General features: G+C 36.3%; 1 protein-coding gene across 2 annotated transcripts in view; it reads left to right on the top strand.

Moving 5' to 3' along the window:
- Positions 1-21,219, top strand: part of LOC148952821 (protein Skeletor, isoforms B/C-like) — a 258,085-nt gene that overhangs the window by 229,710 nt on the left and 7,156 nt on the right. For both annotated transcript variants that reach the window (XM_089088109.1, XM_089088110.1), the window contains 4 exons: positions 4,059-4,156; positions 13,387-13,507; positions 17,534-17,632; positions 19,954-20,097. In XM_089088109.1, coding sequence (XP_088944235.1) covers positions 4,059-4,156; positions 13,387-13,507; positions 17,534-17,632; positions 19,954-20,097 — 462 coding nt within the window. The remainder of the gene's footprint in view (positions 1-4,058; positions 4,157-13,386; positions 13,508-17,533; positions 17,633-19,953; positions 20,098-21,219) is intronic.

Raw genomic sequence — 21,219 nt, 5'->3', positions numbered from 1 at the left:
TGCTCAGCTGTGCTATTAACAACATTTAAAAAAAAATCACTTAAATGGTCATCGATGTTAAAGGGTATTTCTAGGGAATTACCATGCCATTCACTGATAGTGGATGCTTCATTATTGTAAATCTCCATAGACGCGTCCTCTCCTTCTCCAACTGACGAGCAGGGGGGAGATGGCGAGTATGGAACCAGGACAGCCTATAAATGAAAAATAGCTTATTTTCAAAGTGTTCAAATCATCCCCTACTGTTTAAAATTTGGATTATTATTGACGTATTTTTAAAAACTTACTTAGTAGTAGTAGTAGTAGTAGTAGCAGTATGCACATTTTATATGTGTTTTTATTAAATGTTCCCCCTAATATTTTGATAGTACTATTTTACAATTTTCCAAATTATTATTTGATTTTTGCAATAAAACACGCCGCTTTATATAGATTTTAAGTTTTTAATTTTTTAAAACACCTCCACCCCTTCCCAATTAAACCCCCCCCCCAGAGTCGGGCCTCGCGGCGCTTCCCCGGGACACGCACTGCAGTGCGTCTCGGCCCTACCTGGCCTCTCAGCTTGCTCCCCCATAAAAAAAGAAATTTAAAGTATAAATAATGACATAGTTGTTTTTGGTTTTGTTCAAACAATTCCTCAAAATAAAATTTCATATTAATACTCTTTATCTGCCATGAAAAAAAAACATGTTTTAAAATGAATAGCAATCTCCTGTAATAATACACAACTCATTCAGATATAGCTTTTTTTTGTAATATTTGTAGAGGCAAGGTGAACCATTCGTTTATATCGCAATAGAAATTACCTAACCTTACTATGACCAGAATATAGTGTCTTTTTTGTCTTCACTAATCTAATTTAGCAAAAGGGCGAATGCGTGCACTTGACGTGATTCAAAAGGGGGAACATTATATTTCCTTTGAGGAGAAAAAATCTTTCAATATTCCCGTTGAGATATACTTTTACACAGTGTTCGAAAATGTTGCATGTAGAAAAGGCCTTATAAAAGTTGGAAGAAATTGATAGATATTTCTATATGAAATGTAGGGAAAAAATCTATATATTTGCATATCCCGGCTGCACTTGCGCATCCGAAGGTCCGGGTAGTGCATGCTGGAGGGTCACTTCCTGACCTATCGATGATGGGGCAGCTCTTAGAGGTCCAGGCAACGTATGATGGAAGGTGGACGGGCCGGCGGCGTTACATTCTTGTACAGATGATTGCACTTGTTTTGGAGGCTTCGGCCAGCTACCATATTGCCGGACAGTAGCCTTTACAGGGCCCGCATTATTAACCCTCGCTTTCTTAGCAAGTGGAGGCGATTGGCATTCTTCACAATTTGCCTTAAAAAGAAGAGAAAAAAGTTATTATTGAAATAATTTTCCCCTTTTTTACAGAAAGAAAGTTAGTATCATCATCCATGTAATTTTGTTTATACAAAGCATTTATAACTAAGAAGGCACAATGTAACAAATGTCGTGAAATATACTAATTGTATCCTTTTTTGAATCTGAGAATTACAGCTCACTGAGCCATTCAAAAGCCTGCCTATATAAATCGGCCTAATGTCTTATTTTTAGGCGTTTCTGTTCTTTTCTTGTTTTAATCTGCATTGTGCACGCCTTGTTTGGCGCATTTAAAGTATTAACGGTATTTTTATCTTTCCACATCCTTTTACGATAGCTGGTATTTATCACACACCCAGAAAAAACAGCCCACGGAAAATAACCCCCATTGTAAATATCCCTGAGAAAAGACAGGGGAAACTACCCCCTCCCTCCCCCGCCCGATATGGTACAAATGCTATTCAATTTACGCATAATCAAGCAATGTATCTTTTTCTTAAACTCACCCCCCTTCATTTTCACGCGAAGAACCAGTTGGTTTTCCCCTTACAATGGAGGTGTTCGACTTGAGGCCTTGTCAACCCCCCCCCCTTTCACCAATGTCCTAAAAATATTGTTAGGCATTAATTTTGGAAATAACTCATTTCCATGCTTCCATACCACATAGAATTACGCAAAGCCTGTAACCAAACATGGTTAATTAACAATAATGTCTCTTTTCACGCGAAACTGTTTTTTTTAATTCAATGGGAAAAACTAATTTTCTCAGAGAAACCCTTTGGTTAAGCCACTATCCAAATTCTTGTATAATTATCAAAGCCGGATGTACTTTAAAGGGGTGTCAGTAATTATCAGATATTTAAATCGTTGCGAGAAATCTGTAAGTCAAAGCCATAGCAGACAGTATATTAAGGGGTTGACAGAAAGTTGAAAGTTGCTTTTAGATAAGATACGGAATTTATCAAAAACAGAATTATGGTCGTAAACAGAGGGGGAAGGAAGGATGGGTTTTACCTAACGAAAAAAGAGCTTATTTTACACTTTTTATCGAGTATAAACATCATATAGGGCCGTTTGTAGCGGGGGGGGGGTTTACCCGAATATAGTAGAGGGTGACCACGGAAAAAAATTTTATTTTGAAATTAAAAAATGAAAACAGAACTTACATTGCTAATTGTGGCTGCCAAGGCTTCAAGTTCATCAATAATTTCATGTGTTCTATCCATTGTGTTCTGGAACTTTCTGATAATTTAATCACATTGCATGTCCGTTATATACGAAATGTCAAGGGCGAATTGTTATGTAACGGGGAAATCATATGTAAGCACGTCTCTGATTGGCTGAGAAGGAGGATGTATCCGAATCGCTGATTGGCTGAGAAGGATGCATGTACTTCCGGTGTGAGAAAATTCCTGTTTTTTCATTCTCACTGAGAAAACCATAAAACAGACATGAATTGCTTTTGACATCCATAAATGTGACATAGTTCCTGTTTTTCAAATTCTCACTGAAAAAAACAATTAAACATCCATGAAAAACATCAAATAAATCGACCAACACGCATAACCATCCATGAAAAAATACATAAATGTGACAAAATTACTTTTTTTCAAATTCTCATTGACAAAAAACACTAAACCACGTGGTTCTCGTGATCATATATGGTGTTAAAAAAGTTGTAGGTGGCAGCAGGGGTGAGTCCTGGGGGTATAAGATAGCTTTCTACTATTGTGGGAATATATTGCTTTCTACTAAATTTGTGGGAATATATTTTCGTGGACTTATCGAACAAGATACAAAATCAAAAAGAAGATTCTCATACTTCTAGATTTTAATACAATTCATCACCTTTCTAAATAGACAAATGTTTTTATAGTATCAACAAAGTATCAAAATAAATGTAAGTATCAAAACAAACATAGTATCAAAAAATGTTTTTATTGTATATTCTTTGAAAATCCTAGGGACCATGCCTCCACAGAAGAGACCGATTTAAATTAAAAATAGGAAAATTTACCATCAGAATAGCCATAGACTAGAATTTAAAAAACTATAAAAAAAATTGTTGTTTAGTTCTGTCTTGTTCGAGTATTCATAAGCTCGTTTACAAACAAAAAGGGAACGTGTCCACTAAAAGCAAATACGGTGGAAAGATGAAAAACAAGAAAAAAAACATTTGCAGCACAGCTTTGTCATATTTTAATATCCAATTTTTCAAAGGGAATACTTTCTAGTAATTCTTTAAAAAAGAAAGAATTTCTTAATCATTTTCTTTTTGTCTTCAGCGATTGAGCAGTTACAGGAGCTTCTTGCACGAATCCGCCCCCCCCCCCTCCCAAAGTACAAAAATCCCTAAATTCGCATGGAAATCCATGCATACAAAGCAAAACCAATACAGATCCACGGCAGCACAGGGGCGGATCCAGGATTATTTTTAGGGGGGGGGGGGCAAAATAGGTTGATCTGATAAACGTGCGTTAGGAGCAAGTTTAATCAACGCAAACTTGCGTTTATTAAGTAAATTCACTACTTTAGACTATTTTAGGGAAGCGCGCCTCCCTCGCTCCTCCCCTGGATCCGTCACTGCGGCAGCATATCTTATATCCATGTTTCTAAAGAAAAATTCATGACCGTGAAAACCCTGCTTGAAAGACTACAATATTTTTGTGCTGTCCCTACTTTATCAAAAATAATCAAACTGTCATTATAGGTCCTGATGAGGTCCGAAGAATAAATTTCTTTCAAAGGGACGTCTTAGGTTGTCCAGTTCCTTTGGACAAGGAAATTGATGCAATTTCTGAAAAAGGTGTAAGTAAATTATCTATAATCCATTTTTAAAGAGCCTTCACTCTTCTGTTTTTAATTAGCACCCCCCCCCCCCCCACTTTAAAAACAAAAACCAAAAAAATATATGGGTGGGATATTTATTAAAAACTTGTTTCAATAATTTGGATGAAGTCAGAACCAAATAAATATACAATACAGAAAATTGCACGTTTGAATAGACAATTATCTAAAATCAGATCCAACGGAATAGCGTAGCCATAAAGCAATGCACCTCCGATGTATTTTTTCCCAGCTACTCTTATGAGAGAGTGGTTGAAAAAACTTGGGAGGGGATCATTTGATTGTAATCTCAGAGCTATAGTAACCTTTTTAATGATCAAAAACTATTCAAGAACAACCAGCCCCTCTCCCGTGTCCTAATTTGCCCCCCCCCCCCCGTCATATTATTGTATCAAAATTTTCCAAACAAAAAGACAAAATTTTCAAATAAGGAAATAGCTTTTTTATTCAAAACAGGTAAAACGTCTAGTAAGTAGACTATAACTTTACAGTTGACGTGATCCTAAAAGCCCTAGGACTGATGGCCCTGAATTATGTCATTTACCCATTGTTTACACATAGGTTTTAGAGAAAGGCGAACACGTTTTGTTTGGTTGTTCCATAAGTTTGGAACTCCAAGAGATCGCTGGCCATACTAAATATTCTCGCCCAAGACTGTACTCCTATGCCTCTTATAATCAGAAGATGTTAAATGCACCTTTATTTTCAAAATACAATATCTGCAATATCCTGAGAATGGCTTAAGGGGAAGAATGGCTTAATTTCTTAGTGTCAGGGGTTCTGTTGAACGTTAATTTTTGACTTGGTGCATCGAATATATCCAGATTATCAGAATAGCGTAACTGTAATATCTTAGGAACGGTTTGGGAGGTCATGTTTTGCACTATATGCCAACTGGACCGAGTTTCAATCTAGGAGAAGGGAAAGGATTTCAATCAAAATATAACACATTTACCCAGGTTATCAAAATAGAATATTGTGAATATGGATCAATGGATCAAGTGGAAGCTTTCAAAATGTTGGAAGGGGGCAAAGGGGTTTTTTAAATTATAAACACATGTGGAACCCAATACAAACACACTGGGGTAGTGAGGTAAATTAAGAGACACTAGTTATGCGCCGACTATCAAAATGATGTATCTGCAATATCTTCGGAACGGCTTGGGAAATCGTGTTGAAACTTTCAGAAAGCTGTTTGAAAGGGGGAAAAAACTAGGCCTAGAATTTCCATGTGAGGAATGTCTAGCTTATCAAAATAGCTCATCCGAATTATCTAGAAAGCATCTTGGAGAATCGAGTTCAAATTTTGTAAAAGTGTCACAGGCAAAGTGGACCTCAAAATTTGACTTCTGTCTAGTACTCTTCTAACTATTGTCACCAAGTAACTTGAAGGACCCTATGTAAGCCCAGTTTATCAAAATAAGATATCTACAGTGTCTCGGAAAAACGGCACGGCGAATTGAGTTGAAAATATTGATTTTTCCAAAAATGAGGCTCGAAAAAAGCTAACAAGCTTTTTGAAAAGCTTGGACTTTAATTTCGGATCAAAAGGACCCCTACGTATCCCTAAGCGGATAACGCCTCCTTAAACCCTCTAAAGGCCAAAATATCATTTGTACTTTATTGAAAACAAAATATAATTCTAATTGTTTCTCAATATTGAAATTTACAGCATTGGAAAGTCCAAAATTGCTGGGACTTACTGGAAAATATGTATTTTAGAATCAATCTAATTATATTATTTTTATATGCAGTGAATCTTGGCCTTTTAGGCACATTTATTTCAAGCATATATAAAATCATTTGATAAATTATTTATTGATTCGTCAATTCAAAATATTGTTTTAACAAACTAAAAGGATCGAACCAATAATTGTCAATACCCATTTTAGGGACCTAAAATGGACATTAAATAGACCTAAAGGACCTAATGGACTTAATATGGACAGTAAGCACCTAAACCACCCTTGTGTTTCAGGAGTCTGTCCCAGAGAACTGGGACAAAATTCAAACTTTAGCGTAACGAGCAAGGTATTGATGAGGCACGACCCCCCTTATATACATAATAATTTCTGTTCGTTTTTAAGTTTTAATGTTGCTCCTTAATTTCAATTGAAAAAACTTGTTTTTAATTTAATCACTTGGTCTATACGATCACCCTTGGAAAGAAAAACACGCATCCGTGATCTTTCTTCTGGCAAAAAATACAAAATTCCGCAATTGTGCAGATAGGAGCATGAAACCTCTAAAGTAGGGTTCTCTGATACACTGAATCTGATGGTGTAGTTTTATTAAGATTCTTTGACTTTTATGGGGTGTTTTCCCCATTTTTCAAAAATTAATTAAAAAAACTTTCCGAAAGATAAGTTTTTCAAAGAAAAGTAAAGGCAATTTTAAAACTAAGCTCATTATATATTAAGAACTTTTAAAATTAAAACTAAAAACGACCAGAAATTACTATTAAAGAATAAATGAAACCCAAAACGAACAGAAATTAAATAAACAATCATAGCAAAAAACATGCAACAAGTAATAATATAAATGAATAAATAGATTTTAAAGCCAGTAATGCTTAGATTGAATATGAAAATCAAGCTTAAAACGAAAAAAAATAGTTTGCTATTAAAGTATAAATGAAACTATTAACGAACAGAAATTAAATAAACAATCAATGCGAACAAAGATACAATATATATTAATGTAAATGAATAAATAAATGTTAAAACGAGTGAAACTTAAATTGAATATGCAAATCAAGTTTGAATCGAATAAAAATAACTACAAACAAGAGTTTGGGTATCGCCTCACCTAAAACATACTGCGTCATTGGCGCCTTACTGAAAACTATACGACTCTTGAACAGTCTTGGAAAGTATAAACGAAATCAAATTGAATATTAGATATATAATAATATTAATTGTTGAAAGATCCATCGGTTCAAGATTTTTTTTTCACTGTAATTTTTATTTTCATTTTCAATGCTGTTAGAACTGGAAAAAAATTAATTTGTAATATAAGAGTAATTCGTTTCCACTATCTGGAAATCAACTACGCTGAACAAAATGGATATCTCAAAATTTTGATTGAATGTGTTTGGGGGAATGATGGGCGTGGGGGGGCTAGTTGCCCTCCAATCACTTTCGACTATTAAAAAGGGCACTAGCCCTTTGAATTTCCATCCGAATGAGCCTTTTTTGAAGTTTCTACGACAACGCCTTCTACAAAAACATTATATGCCCCCAGGGCATAACTTAAAACCCTTGCCCTGAGAGTTGTGGGGGAGTGTCCTCCTCAAAAACATATTTTCTATCCGTAAATCAACTACACTGAACAAAATGGATATCTCAAAATTTTGATTGGATGTGTTTTGTGGAATGATGGGCGTGGGGGGCTAGTTGCCCTCCAATCACTTTCGACTATTAAAAAGGGCACTAGCCCTTTGAATTTACAATCGAATGAGCCTGAACAATATATATTAATTTAAATGAATAAATAAATTTTAAAACGAGTGAAACTTAAATTGAATATGCAAATCAAGTTTGAATCGAATAAAAATAACTACAAACAAGAGTTTGGGTATCGCCTCACTGCAGAAGCCTAAACCCTACTGCGTCATTGGCGCCTTACTGGAAACTATGTGAGTCTTGAACAGTCTTGGAAAGAATAAACAAAATCAAATTGAATATTAGGTATATAATGATATTAATTGTTGAAAGATTCATCAGTTCAAGATTTTTTTCCACTGTAATTCTTATTTTCATTTTCAATGCTGTAAGAACTGGAAAAGAATAAATTTGTAATATAAGAGTAATTCGTTTTCTGTGAAGCACCAATGACGCAAAAGGCTTTAGGTTTCTGTAGTTAAAGAAGGGGGCAGTATCCAAATTTTGTTTGTAGTGAAACTATATTTGTCATGACCAATCTTGGAAAGAACTAATAAATTAAACTTAATATTTGATGTATAATGATATTAACTTCTGAAAGCTCATCAGTTCAAAATTTTACTGTAATTTTAATATTTATTTTCATTATTAAGTACAAAAGACAATATTTTTCATAAAATTGGTTTTCAGTAAGGCGCCAATGAAGCAGTAGGTTTTATGCTTCTGCATTGAGGCGATACCCAAACTCTTGTTTGTAGATATTTTTATTCGATTCAAACTTGATTTGCATATTCAATTTAAGTTTCACTCGTTTTAAGATTTATTTATTCATTTACGTTAATATATATTGTATGTTTGTTCGCATTGATTGTTTATTTAATTTCTGTTAGTTTTAAGTTTCATTTATAACTTAATAGCAAACTATTTTTTTTCCGTTTTAAGCTTGACTTTCATATTCAATCCAAGCATTACTCGCTTTAAGATCTATTTATTCATTTATATAATTACTTGTTGTATGTTTTTCGCTATGATTATTTATTTAATTTCTGTTCGTTTTGGGTTTCATTTATTCTTTAATAGTAATTTCTGGTCGTTTTTAGTTTGAATTTTAGCATGTCTTCATATCTCCTGAGCTTAAGTTTAAAATGGCCTTTACTTTTCTTTGAAAAACTTATTTTTCGGAAAGTTTTTTTAATTAATTTTTGTTCTTTTTTGATTGCAAAAAGTTTAAATTTTTTATTGCATGGGGGGGGGGTTGCTTACTGTCCGATTATTCTTGACTTTAAAAAACGGATCTAGAACTTTCAATTTAAATTGAATGAGGCTTTTTTCATAGTCTATACGATTACCTCTTTGATAAAAACCTTATATATTAACAATAGACTGCTTGCATAACTTATGGACAGCGATTGGCAACAATGAAAGGATTGAAAAAATAGCTCCAATGAGGATGTTTTGACCATTTCACTTGCTGACACAAAGGTATCACGACTGTTTGGAATTGACCTTAATAGGATTGTGTGTGCCAAGGCAATTTTGCATCTATCACAGAGTACGTATTTTAACCTTATAATTGGATACTTATAATAGATTTACTATGTGTTCTTCCCATACAAAAATTTACCTTATTAAAGTCTTTGGGGTGGGGGTGCCGTAGTTGGCAGAAGGAAGAAAATTTTAGCGTGGACAGTAGGAGAGGGGCAGGGTGAGGTTGGAGACTCATCCAATACGGGGCGGAACTTCACTTATCTCCTCCGAACCCGATTTAGGAGATTAGACAGACTCATTGGGCTGTAGAATGTTGGACCTTTTGAGTTGTGGAAGACGTTAAAATACTCAAAAATACTTTATATTTTCAGTTATTGCAGGATTGATTTAATAGATTGTGGAATGGTGAGCCCCCTGGCCCATCATTTGGGTGAGCCTCAACTCACAATATGCGATTTTGATTAGTTGTTCCGTGTTATGTGCATATATTATTATATATATCTTATTTTGAGTTATACTTTTATCGCATTGCGTTCATTTTTAAGGCTTGAGATAAAAACTGAAAACTTAGCGGAGACTGTGGTGGGGGGGGGGAAGTCTCCCCCCTCACATGCATAATTGAGCAGCCACAGAGAAAGTAAAACAAATGAAATTAATATGTCTTTTGAAAATGTTTTTTTTCAAAAGACACGAACAAAATCGTCTAAAGGAACCTGAAGTGCTATCTCTGACATTTCCGTTGATTCTTTATTTCCGTTACTTTGGATGTAAAATTTAGAATATTATCGAATGGGTTTAGTCGTCCCCTCCCTGAATAATTCACATTTGGAAAACTCGCCCCTGGGAAATCCCCCCCCCCCTCAAAGAACATTTTCTTCTCCTTCTGATAATTCCGCCGCGTTAAATTCCACCCAGCAGAAATTTCCCAGGCGTGGAATATGCTCCCCAAACATATTCCCCTCAGATAATTTCGGCTATTCATAAAAATGGATACTGAAATTTCTACTCAACTTTTTAGGTCAGAAGCAATGCTATAGCGTTACCTAAGTAAAGAGCCATAAGGGTTCAATGAATTAATACTTATTTATTTTTCCAGGGGCACTTTATGGAAGAGGTGGTCGCATAAACTTTGGAATGGGGTTCATGCAATTAAAAATTAAAATTTATAGTGCCCTTACACCAGGGGCAGATCCAGGATTTTTTAGGGGGGGGGCAAAATAGGTTGATCCGATAAACTTGCGTTAGGAGCAAGTTTAACTAACACAACCTTGCGTTAATTAAGTAAATTACATTACTTTAGACTACGTTAGGAGGGAGGGGGACGTTCCCCTCACCGCTCCCTTGGATCCGCCACTGCCTTACACTCTGTGTTTCTTTCCTTGTTAGGGAGGAGAGCAGATGCATAATAGGTGTGTGTTAATACCAAAACATTGTAACTCTCATTGGGCCTTCAGGTATAAACAGAATTAGTTCAAAGGGAGGGGTGGGGAAAAGGGCGTGGGTGGTATTTGCGCTTCGATCGATTTTGACTCGTAAGGGCTGGACTAGAACTTCCAATTTCCAATCAAATGAGCACTCTCCGAAGTTTATACGAGAATCTCTTCCTGCACCAGGGCTATGGGAGATGTTGTTCACGTCAGTGTTTTGCTACTGAGCTTTTCAATTATTTTTAATAAAATTGTTATTTTATGGACTTAGGGCGTGGAGGAGGGGGGGCTATTTGAACTGTAATCTCTTTTGAATCTTAAAAATCGAACAAGAACTTTCAATTTCCAATCAAATGAGCCCTCTCTAAAGTTTATACGAGTATCCCTTCCATAAAAAATATTATGAAGGATTCGGAGAATCCTTAAATTACAAGCCTTGCCCTGAGGACTGTGGGGGAGTTGTCATACTCAAAGACCTAATTTCCAGACCTTAAAACTACGTTTAATAAAATGGCTGTCTCAAAGTTTTGATTGGATGTCTTTGGGGAAAAGGTGGGCGTGAGAGGGGGGTTAGTTGCTCTCCAATAACCGACTATGAAAAAGGGCACTAGCCCTTTGAATTTCCAATCGAATGAGCATTTTTTGAAGTTTCTACGACACCACCTTCTACAAAAACCTTATATGCCCCCAGGGCATAACTTAAAACCCTTGCCATGAGGGCTGTGGGGGAGCGTCTTCATCAAAAACATATTTTCTATCTGGAACAAAACTATGTATAAGTACAGGACTATATTCCTCTGGTGCTTTAATGTGTTTGGGGGACTGATGGGCGTGGGGGGGCTCGTTGCCCTTTAATATATTTCGAATGCTCAAATGGGTACTAGTCATTTCAAGTTTCCATCGAATAAGATTTTTTTGAAGTTTCTACGACAACGCCTTCTACAAAAACCTTATATGCCCCCAGGGCATAACTTAAAGCCCTTGCCCTGAGGGTTGAGGGGGAGTGTCCTCCTCAAAAACATATTTTCTATGTGAAAATCAACTACGCTGAACAAAATGGCTATCTCAAAATTTTGATTGGATGTGTTTGGGGAATGATGGGCGTGGGGGGGCTAGCTGCCCTCCAATCACTTTCGACTATTAAAAAGGTCACTAGCCCTTTGAAATTCCTATCAAATGAGCCTTTTTTGAAGTTTCTACGACAACACCTTCTACAAAAACCTTATATGCCCCCAGGGCATAACTTAAAACCCTTGCCCTGAGGGTTGTTGGGAATTGTCCTCCTCAAAAACATATTTTCCATCTGGAAATCAACTACGCAGAACAAAATGGCTATCTCAAAATTTTGATTAGATGCGTTTGGGGGAATGATGGGCGTGGGGGGGGGGGCTAGTTGCCCTCCAATCACTTTCGACTATTAAAAAGGGCACTAGCCCTATGAATTTCTAATCGAATGAGCCTTTTTTGAAGTTTCTACGACAACGCCTTCTATAAAAACCTTATATGCCCCCAGGGCATAACTTAAAACCCTTGCCCTGAGGGTTGTGGGGGATTATCCTCCTCAAAAACATATTTTCTATCTGAAAATCAACTACGCTGAACAAAATGGCTATCTCAAAATTTTGATTGGATGTGTTTGGTGGAATGATGGGCGTGGGGCGGCGGGGGGGGGGGGCTAGTTGCTCTCTAGTCACTTTTGGCTATGAAAAAAGGCCCTATCCCTTTGAATTTCCAATCGAATTAGCCTTTTTTGAAGTTTCTACGACAACGCCTTCTATAAAAACCTTATATGCCCCCAGGGCATAACTTAAAGCCCTTTCTTTGAGGGTTCTGCGGGAGTGTCCTCCTCAAAAACATATTTTCTATCTGAAAATCAACTACGGTGAACAAAATGGCTATCTCAAAATTTTGATTGGATGTGTTTGGGGAAATGATGGGCGAGGGGGGGGGGCTAGCTGCGGTCCAATCATTTTCGACTATTAAAAAGGGCAATAGCGCTTTAATTTCCAATCGAATGAGCCTGTTTTGAAGTTTCTACGACAACGCCTTCTATAACAACCTTATATGCCCCCAGGGCATAACTTAAAACCCTTGCCCTGAGGGTGTGGGGTAGTGTCCTCCTCAAAAATATATTTTATATCTGTAAATCAACTACGTTGAACAAAATGGCTATCTCGAAATTTTGATTGGATGTGTTGGGGGAAATGATGGGCGTGGAGGGGGGGGCTAGTTGCCCTCCAATTATTTTTGACTATTAAAAAGGGCACTAGAACTCTCGATTACCAATCGAATGAGCCTCCTTTGAAGTTTCTACGACGACGATCCCTTCCATATGAAGTGCCTCTGGGAAAAAAAATAATAATAATAATAAAACATTGGAGCCGTGTAGCCTTTACTATAGGCAACGCTACAGCGTTGCCTCTGATCAGGCAAATTTACTCGTAACCTTTGGTGGGTATACTAAACTTCATTAAAGTTATATGTCTAGAATCAGCATAATAAGCCGATTCTTTTGATATATCTATTGGTATCAAAATTCCGTTTTTTAAAGCTATGGTTACTACTGGGCCGCGTCGCTCCTTACTTACCCTTCGTTACCACGGACCGTTTGACAAGCAGAAATGAAGCTTCGGGATCCTTCCCCTGCCCTCCCTCCCTAACCGGGAATCCAGATATTCTTAGGATCAGTCCAATAGTTTTTGATATTTTAAATATAATCCAGCAATTGTTTTAGCTGTTTCAAATTTGTACCCCTTCAAAATGCCAGCCTGCTCTCAGGATCCTGAAATATATTCTTACATGTGTGCCTGTTATGGCAAAATATTTGATTTTGGTGAAAATCATTTTAACAAAAGAAATTTTCCATAGACACCTAAGAATGGCTTTTTTTTAGGAAATAGCACCAGAAATGAAGAAACTAAAGCCTTGGGATCCAATGGTTCTCAAGAATGTAGATGTATTCCATGTAAAAATTGGTCCAACTGGAGGTGATAGAGGCTACACAGCAATTACAGGTAAAACGGCTTCTCTAAAAAGATGTGAAGGTGAATTATTTAGCATTAAGTTAAAGTAAAGTGCTGTTAGGTTCCTAATCATACTAAACTACTTTGAACTTTTCTTTCGCCTTTTCTTTCATTGCTCAGAAGAAAAAAACTGACACCAATTTGAGATGCTCAAATATTCTAAAATTGTCACTCAAATTAATTCACTACAGAATTTTTAGGTGAAAAATATCATTAAGAGGTTTCGATATCTTAAAGCACCACACTATCTCGTCCATTATAAACTTTTTATGTAGAATTGATTGGACGGTCTTGCTAGGGTTTGTTGGGCTTAAATAAAAGGTCCGAATAAACAACTAAAACTGAAACCCGACTCCCGTTTTGAGCTAGAAATAAAGATATTCAGATTTAATGAAACTTACATTATTAGAAAGTGTAATTTTACGATTGGACAGAGCAATATTTTTTTTTAAGTTCGGGAAAGGGCAGTCCCTAAAATTTTTCTAGCATGTCTGCTTGGAAAACATTGAAAATCAGCTCAAAAGAGGTATCATTTGAATAATTTGACAAGGTTGGGAGTTCTCTGTTGTGCTAACAGCCTTCATTGAAAACCTTGCCTACACAGGGAGCATATTATTTATGCTGTATGCAGATTTAATTGACAATACTTTGCTTACAAATTAGCAAGAGTTTATACGTTTTCTTTATGATTTTAAGGTATCAAACGCATTGAAAGTCGATGCAATTTTCTTTATTTTTTTTGCAATTTTGTTTATTTTTTAATCAGACAGTTCGTGGTAAGGAACTGTAAGTAAGGAGCGACCCGGCTCAATGGTAACCGAAACTAGAAAAATTGCCTTTGATACCAATAGATACATCAAAAGAATCAGATTTCAATGCTGAACTCAAATATATAATTTTCATCAAGTTTAATCTTACCCATCAAAAGTTACGCTCCTGAGAAAATTTGGCTGATTTTCGAAAAAAAGGAGGACAGACCCCCTAAAAGTTATAGAACCTGAATGAAAATCACACCATCATATTCAACGTATCAGAGAACCCTACTGTAGAGGTTTCAAGCTCCTATCTACAAAAATGTGCAATTTTGCATTTTTTACCGGAAGAAAGATCACAGATGCGTGTTCATTTGTTTTTTGTTTTTTTTTTTTTCCCAGGGGTGATCGTATCAACCCAGTGGCCCTAGAATATCTTGGGAGGACTCATTGGAACGGAAATTAAAAATTCTAGTGCCATTTTTAAGTGACCAAAAAAATGGAGGGCCCCCTCCCACGCTCATTTTTTCCAAAAGTCACCTGATCAAAATTTTGAAATAGCCCTTTTGTTCAGCATCGTTGAAAATATGATAACTATGTCCTTAAGGATGACTTAATCCCCCGAAGTCCCCGGGGGGAGGGCTGAAATTTATGAACTTTACCCAATGTTAACATATAGTGTTAGTAATTAGGAAGTATACTGACGTTTTCAGGGGGGATTTTTCTGGTAGTAGGGGGATGGGTGGGTCGGGGGTTATGTGAGAAGATCTTTCCATGAAGGAAGTTTTCATGGGGGAAGGGACATTGCTCGGAAGGGGGCGCCGGATTTCCCAGCATTATTTAAAAAAAAAGATAAGAAATTAAATAAAAAAAACAAGTTTTCCAACTGAAAACAAGAAGTAACATCAAAACTTAAAACGAACAGAAAATATTACGTGTATGATTGGGTTCACCCCCTAGTCAAAACCTCGCTCAAGCCAAAGATTTTTTAGTACTTTCATAAGAGCTAATTATTCTAAATAACGGCCTTTGTGATTAATGGGTCATTTTTAAAGAATTGGAACAAAATTCAAACTTCAGCTTAAAAAGCGAAGTATTGACTAGGGGGCGAGCCCCCTAATATACGTATTAAAATATATGAATATAGAAGTTCGTTACGAAAGTTAATTCGTAAGTTGCGTATATTTATTACTAATAAAAACGCTCGTAAATAAAATTAAACAACTTTCGAGAAAGCCATTTAACCAAATAAAAGTAAAATTAATATACAAATTTTGTTTTAAATACTCATGTACGGTGAGCCAAAATCAAAACCTGCATTAATTCAAAATCGTTCCAAAATTAAATAAAAAAACAAGTTTTTTTAATTGAAAGTAGGCTAATGAACGACGTTAAAACCTAAAACGAACAGAAATTATTCCATATATGAAAGGGGCTGTCCCCTCCTCAACGCCTCGCTCTTTACGCTAAAGTCTGACTTTCTCACAACTCTTATTTTTTTTAAACAATAAAAAACTTTAGCGTAAAGAGCGAGGCGTTGAGGAGGGGACAGCCCCTTTCATATACGGAATAATTTCTGTTCGTATTAAGTTTTAACGTCGTTCCTTACTTTCAGTTAAAAAAAACTTGTTTTTTTTATTGAATCATGAAAAGACACTAGATTTCACAATTCGCAGGCGAAATCTTAATGGAATCGAAATCTTATTTGAAAATCGTTCGAATTTACAATTAAATTTTAATCTATTGGAAAGTGATAGTGGCGAAGTAGGGTTCTGAGAGCTTTGAAAGGTTAAGGAAGATATATTAGATTATTTTTTTTAGAAGAATTGTCTAAGGATGATTTTATGACCTTTTTCGAGTGACCGTATATCAGACAATAAGATGTAATAGAAATAGTTTGATTACACTTTCTAAGGATATAATGATAGAAAAAAAACCTATCAGGGGCCGACTGAAAAGCAGGGTGGGTTTGTACGGGATGGAAGGAGTTCATAAGAAAAGATTAAAGGAAGTTGTGACTTTATAAAAGGGAGTAAGCAGTTAATTTCAGAAGAGGAGGAGTTTGAAGGAGGAGGTTTGTTTGCTTCAGGTGATTTGGTGTAGCGTTTAGCTGTCGAGAATAGTTTAGCGAAACTGAACGAAACTGAGCGAAATTGACACTCAACGGGTAATTTTTATCATAAAATATTTCCTATCGCATTTAAATGTTTACACAGACTTTTAATCTTTTCTCTCTGAATAGTATCCTCTGATGGCAATATACACTAGCCATGTTTGTCAAGGAATGTAATTAAAACCCAGTTTCCGGCTGTATAGACAGATTCAGTTTTTGTTTGCTTGCACTCTCCTAGGAGTCGATCGAGATTTCTAGCTCTTTAGATATTGCATTTGGTTGCGATGGGATCCGATTATTTACGGAATTTAATTCTTTTTAGAAAAAAAAGTAGGCTACATATTCTGCTGAGTCTATGGGTAGTACCTTAGGAGGCGGCGGATGTGGCGCAAAGGTAGCTATAACAAAGCTCCCGGTTTCCTGAATTGAAATTTAGAAGTCTCAATCACCTGACAACACATCATATTCCCGGCCATAGAGCCTAGCTTGAATATGATTGGGCATTTTTTTTTTTTTTTTTGTTCGAACTTGAGGTTGAATACATGAACACCAATATGAATTCCTCAAAAGCGATTATCTTTGTCATTGATTTTAAAATCGAACCAGGCCATTCTCTCATGGTTACGAGAGGGAAAAAAAGAGAAATACATTAACTTATCCACCTTTTCCATCCTTACTTGCAACTGTTAACGGTACTATAAGTTAGCTGTTTTGTCACTTCACAGCATTTTTACCTGAAAAAAATTGACTTTTTTTTAAAGGACAACTTTTGCCTTAAAGATATCTCCCGGTTCTAAAGCAGTTTCTTGGTAGCTTAAATTCCGAGGTAGAATTGAGGCTGAAAAAAAAATGATTTATCATAAAAATCAAAAGAAAGAAAAAATCGATGATAGTCTGGATAAAAAATAAACATTATGAAGCGCATAACTTATGTGTTCATGACAGTGTATATTTAAGGTTGGTAGCTCATATCGTCCTCCAGTAGGATGGAAGGAGTGGATACCCCTCCCCCTTCCGAAGAGCTGAAATCTGCAAAATAATCAATATTTTCAGGCTTCAGGTGATCTATCACAGGGCCAACGCCTTCCCCTCTACGCATCCGCTTCAAAGGACCTTTCAATTTGAGGAATAATTGAATTTTTTATGTTTCAGGTAATCCCTCGTGGGGACTAGCTTTCTACGTGAATGATTACCTTATACCCGAACTTGTACTAGAAAGAGGAAAGACCTACACTTTCGTAGTTGAAACAGGTAAGACAACACTAAATTAACTTACTTTACAAGCTAAATTCCTGGGCCGAAACAACTGTTAGCTAGCGCCAAAGAACTGTTAATAGTGCTTGTTAAAAATAATTGTCTAGTATGTAAAAAAAAAATGATGGATAAATAATTAACGGCCCATTAGAAACGTTTTACGCTGCTTAATTTCTTAACACGACAGTGACGTAGCCAGGATTCACCTTTGAGAGATGTCTAGCAAAAATTTGGGAGTGTTTGCTCAATGATTTGAGCCCCTTCCTCAACTTAGCCACCGAATGTAGTTCTCACTTTTTATTGTCAGATTTTTCCGAAACTATTCAGAATTGTCGATTCCATGATTTTACCTTCGGGGTCGATCCATGCATCGAAACATCATATATCTTGATAAATCCTTAGTTACCGAATCTTCCAGAGGCTCAATGATAAATATGTAATTTTTATTAGAATTGAGGATGAATCTAGATCAGTATTTCTCCTCATTTTCTCCCTCCTGGAACTCCTACCATTGTAAACACGCTGCACAAAATTTCTTTCATTCTTTTTCCATCGTAGGTTCATCGTGGTTCATCGTGTGCAACAATTTTTGTATAGTCTCTGGATTCTTTTGTGGAGCCCACAAGGTTCCAGAGAGCCCGCTGAGAACCACTAGTAATCACAATCCTACTAATCACATAATTAATCATTTTGCAGCCAGAATACACTACCAGTGTTACTTTCAAATTGTCTTTTACTTTAACTCATGATATTCTGAAAAAAAAATCTTTGGACTACAAGCATAACCTAAAGCTCCGTCATAATTCGTGTAATAAGGGTGGTTAAGGGATTCTGCAACTTAGGAAGCTTATGCAGATATTACGGAACAGCATCCGATTTGTCTTAATCAATGAATGAGATGATTAAAAGAGGCCATGCCTTTCTCTCTTTTATTACTAGATGTAAAACGAGTAGAAAAGATCAGCCGCGCCCTCCTTCCTAACCAACAACTATTTCGAACCTATACCCGTGTTTTTGGAGCCAAAGTACTTAAAAAAAAAACTTAAAATCTTTTTCACATGCTGACCAATGGTCTGAGTTGCGCAGGTACTGATCTCCTGATGCGATGCCTTCAGCCGGGAGTACAATGCGTGGTTGAGGGCGAATAATCTGACACTTTCCGTGTTTTTTCCCTCAGACTGCAAAGGAACCCACTTAGAGCAGAGTTGACTCTGGCTGAGCTTATAGAGTCACACCCTTGACACCCGTTCTAAACCAAATAAACAGCGACACCAGAACTCAAACCTCAGGATTTCAAGTCCGGGGCGCTAACCACTTGGCGGGGCGCTAACCACTCGCCTAGTATGGCTGGAGCCAATGTAGCCACATATAAAATATTATGTAAGTGCATTGCTAATTAAGTTTCACGAATAGACTGACTAATGTTAATTGATCAGACTGATTCATGTATTGTCATAGAAAATCAATAGACTGCAAATTGTCATCTCAATCAGAGCAAGAGAAGTGGGAGAAATATTGGTTCAATGCTAAGAGGAATAAGAAAAATAAAAGTGTTGTACATTAGGGGTATTCGCCTTAGTCAAATCATTGCCCAACATTAAGCATCCTTATCATGGTTATTCCGCAATCAAAATGAGTAACTACACAAAAGAAGGTAGGGTTTAATTGTTGTGGACCTATTGTTATTGTTAAATTGCTATCTATCGTTATTGTTATCTATTGTTGAACCATTCATTTAGAGCACTAATCTAGGTGACTTTTTTTTCCAAGTGGATATCGGATATCTGTTTCCTGGGTTGAAATAAGAGACTTAAGCACTTCAACTCTAAGTAATAATCTTTGGAATGCTATACGTAAATACTATAATGAGCATGAAAAGACTTTAAAGATTTAGAAGCGTGCCTTAAACGCCTAATCACTGAAATCACTGACTTATCTCTCTCTCTCTCTATCACTCTTTTATATAGATAGGAATGATAGAGAGAGAGAGAGAGAGAGAGAGAGAGAGAGAGTGAAACAGAGAGGGAGAGAGAGATGACGAGAGAGAGGGGGAGGGCTTCACGGGCATGTTTTTAATGAAGTGAGTCTAGCAGACACTATGTTTATCTTTGATAAGACTCAGGCCCAGTGAAAAAAACTCAAAAATTCTTGAGGGTAGAAAGGCTTATTATTTTGAATCTAATTGTAAATTTTAAAGCAGTCTTGAGAGGAAATGTCAGTGATTTCAGTAATTAGGCGTTTAAGGCATACTTCTAAATCTTTCAGGTCTTTTTATGTTCATTATAGTATTTACGTATATATGTCTCCTTTGTTTATAGGTAACGATCAGACTAATCCAGCCGAATATCATCCATTTTACATAACAGATAGTGAAACAGGTGGACTGGGCCAGAATTCAGATCCACAACAAGTTTCATATGCAGGTGTGGCGGTCGTGGATGGACAGCACGTACCCACTGCAGGTAAGTTTTCAGCTGATTTCATAGACGTCAAACCGAACTATTGAATAATAAAAAGTCTTAAGGCCAAAGATTGCTGACACTTAAATCCCAGTCTTGTGCTTTGTGTCAGTTCAAGTACACAAAGCCTGCATACGCAAGGACTTAGAGATAGAACTCCCAAACAAATTGAAACATCTTTTTTGTTGCTTCATCAGGAAAAATAGAAAATTTGGGCACTCAAAAGTAAGAGTATGAAATCTGTATCTGAAATTGGCTCCCTATCAGTCTGTTATTGACTAAGTGTGACACAGGATGAGGAAGACGAAGAAGAAGGGATAAAGAACTAAAAAATGTTAATGTAACTTACAACGAATAAAAAAAATCCCCTTTCCTTTTGCCCACCACTAATACAACACTGGCACTGACGAAAGGCACTGACGAAAACATTGCAATCATGGAAATACTCAGTTTAAGAGCGCAGTTGGGACCATTCCCTGTGGAAAAAGGCAAGATGGACTATTAAAATTACCAACTTCTTATGTATTCTGCAATATATTGTATAGAGAGCGTAAATCCATTAGGGAATATGAGTTATAGCGCACTCCATAGCTCTTAAAATCTTTCAGTCTCTTAACAATATTTTTTACAAAAACTGGTTGAGCTATTAATGTAGAAGGGGTGGCAGTTCCTCAAAGAGACAGCTCAGCTGGAATGACTCACTTTCATTTGAAAGAACTTTTTTATGTTATACAAGTTAATGTCTATTTAGGCTAAACGGCCTAAAAGCCAAACGCCGAGATTTATCTGCACTGAGCTAGCGATCAGATATTACCTTATACAATGGATAATTTTAGGAATGATCTGGTTGGCTAGTTCTAACTAGTCTAAACAGAAAATATTCACAATAGAATTTCATAATCAGAGCCACCACCCCCCCTTGGAAAAAATATAATATTTTCTATATGGACATATTATTATAGACTTATATTTTATGCCTAATATCTACAGTTATTAAATTTGTCCGAATTAATATTCGGTCAAGCTATTACTACTAGCCGAAGTGCGTAGATGCGAAGTTACTTTAAGCTCTAAAAAAAGAATTGGAAAGATACAGTTGTCCACTAAGTGATTTGTTTTATTTTA

Source organism: Artemia sp. Qi Xiang Cuo, chromosome 4, assembly GCF_049724085.1.
Source record: "Artemia sp. Qi Xiang Cuo chromosome 4, ASM4972408v1, whole genome shotgun sequence".
Lineage (NCBI taxonomy): Eukaryota > Metazoa > Arthropoda > Branchiopoda > Anostraca > Artemiidae > Artemia > Artemia sp. Qi Xiang Cuo.
Note: the sequence above shows the minus strand (reverse complement) of the source record. Positions and strands in the feature narration are given on the sequence as shown.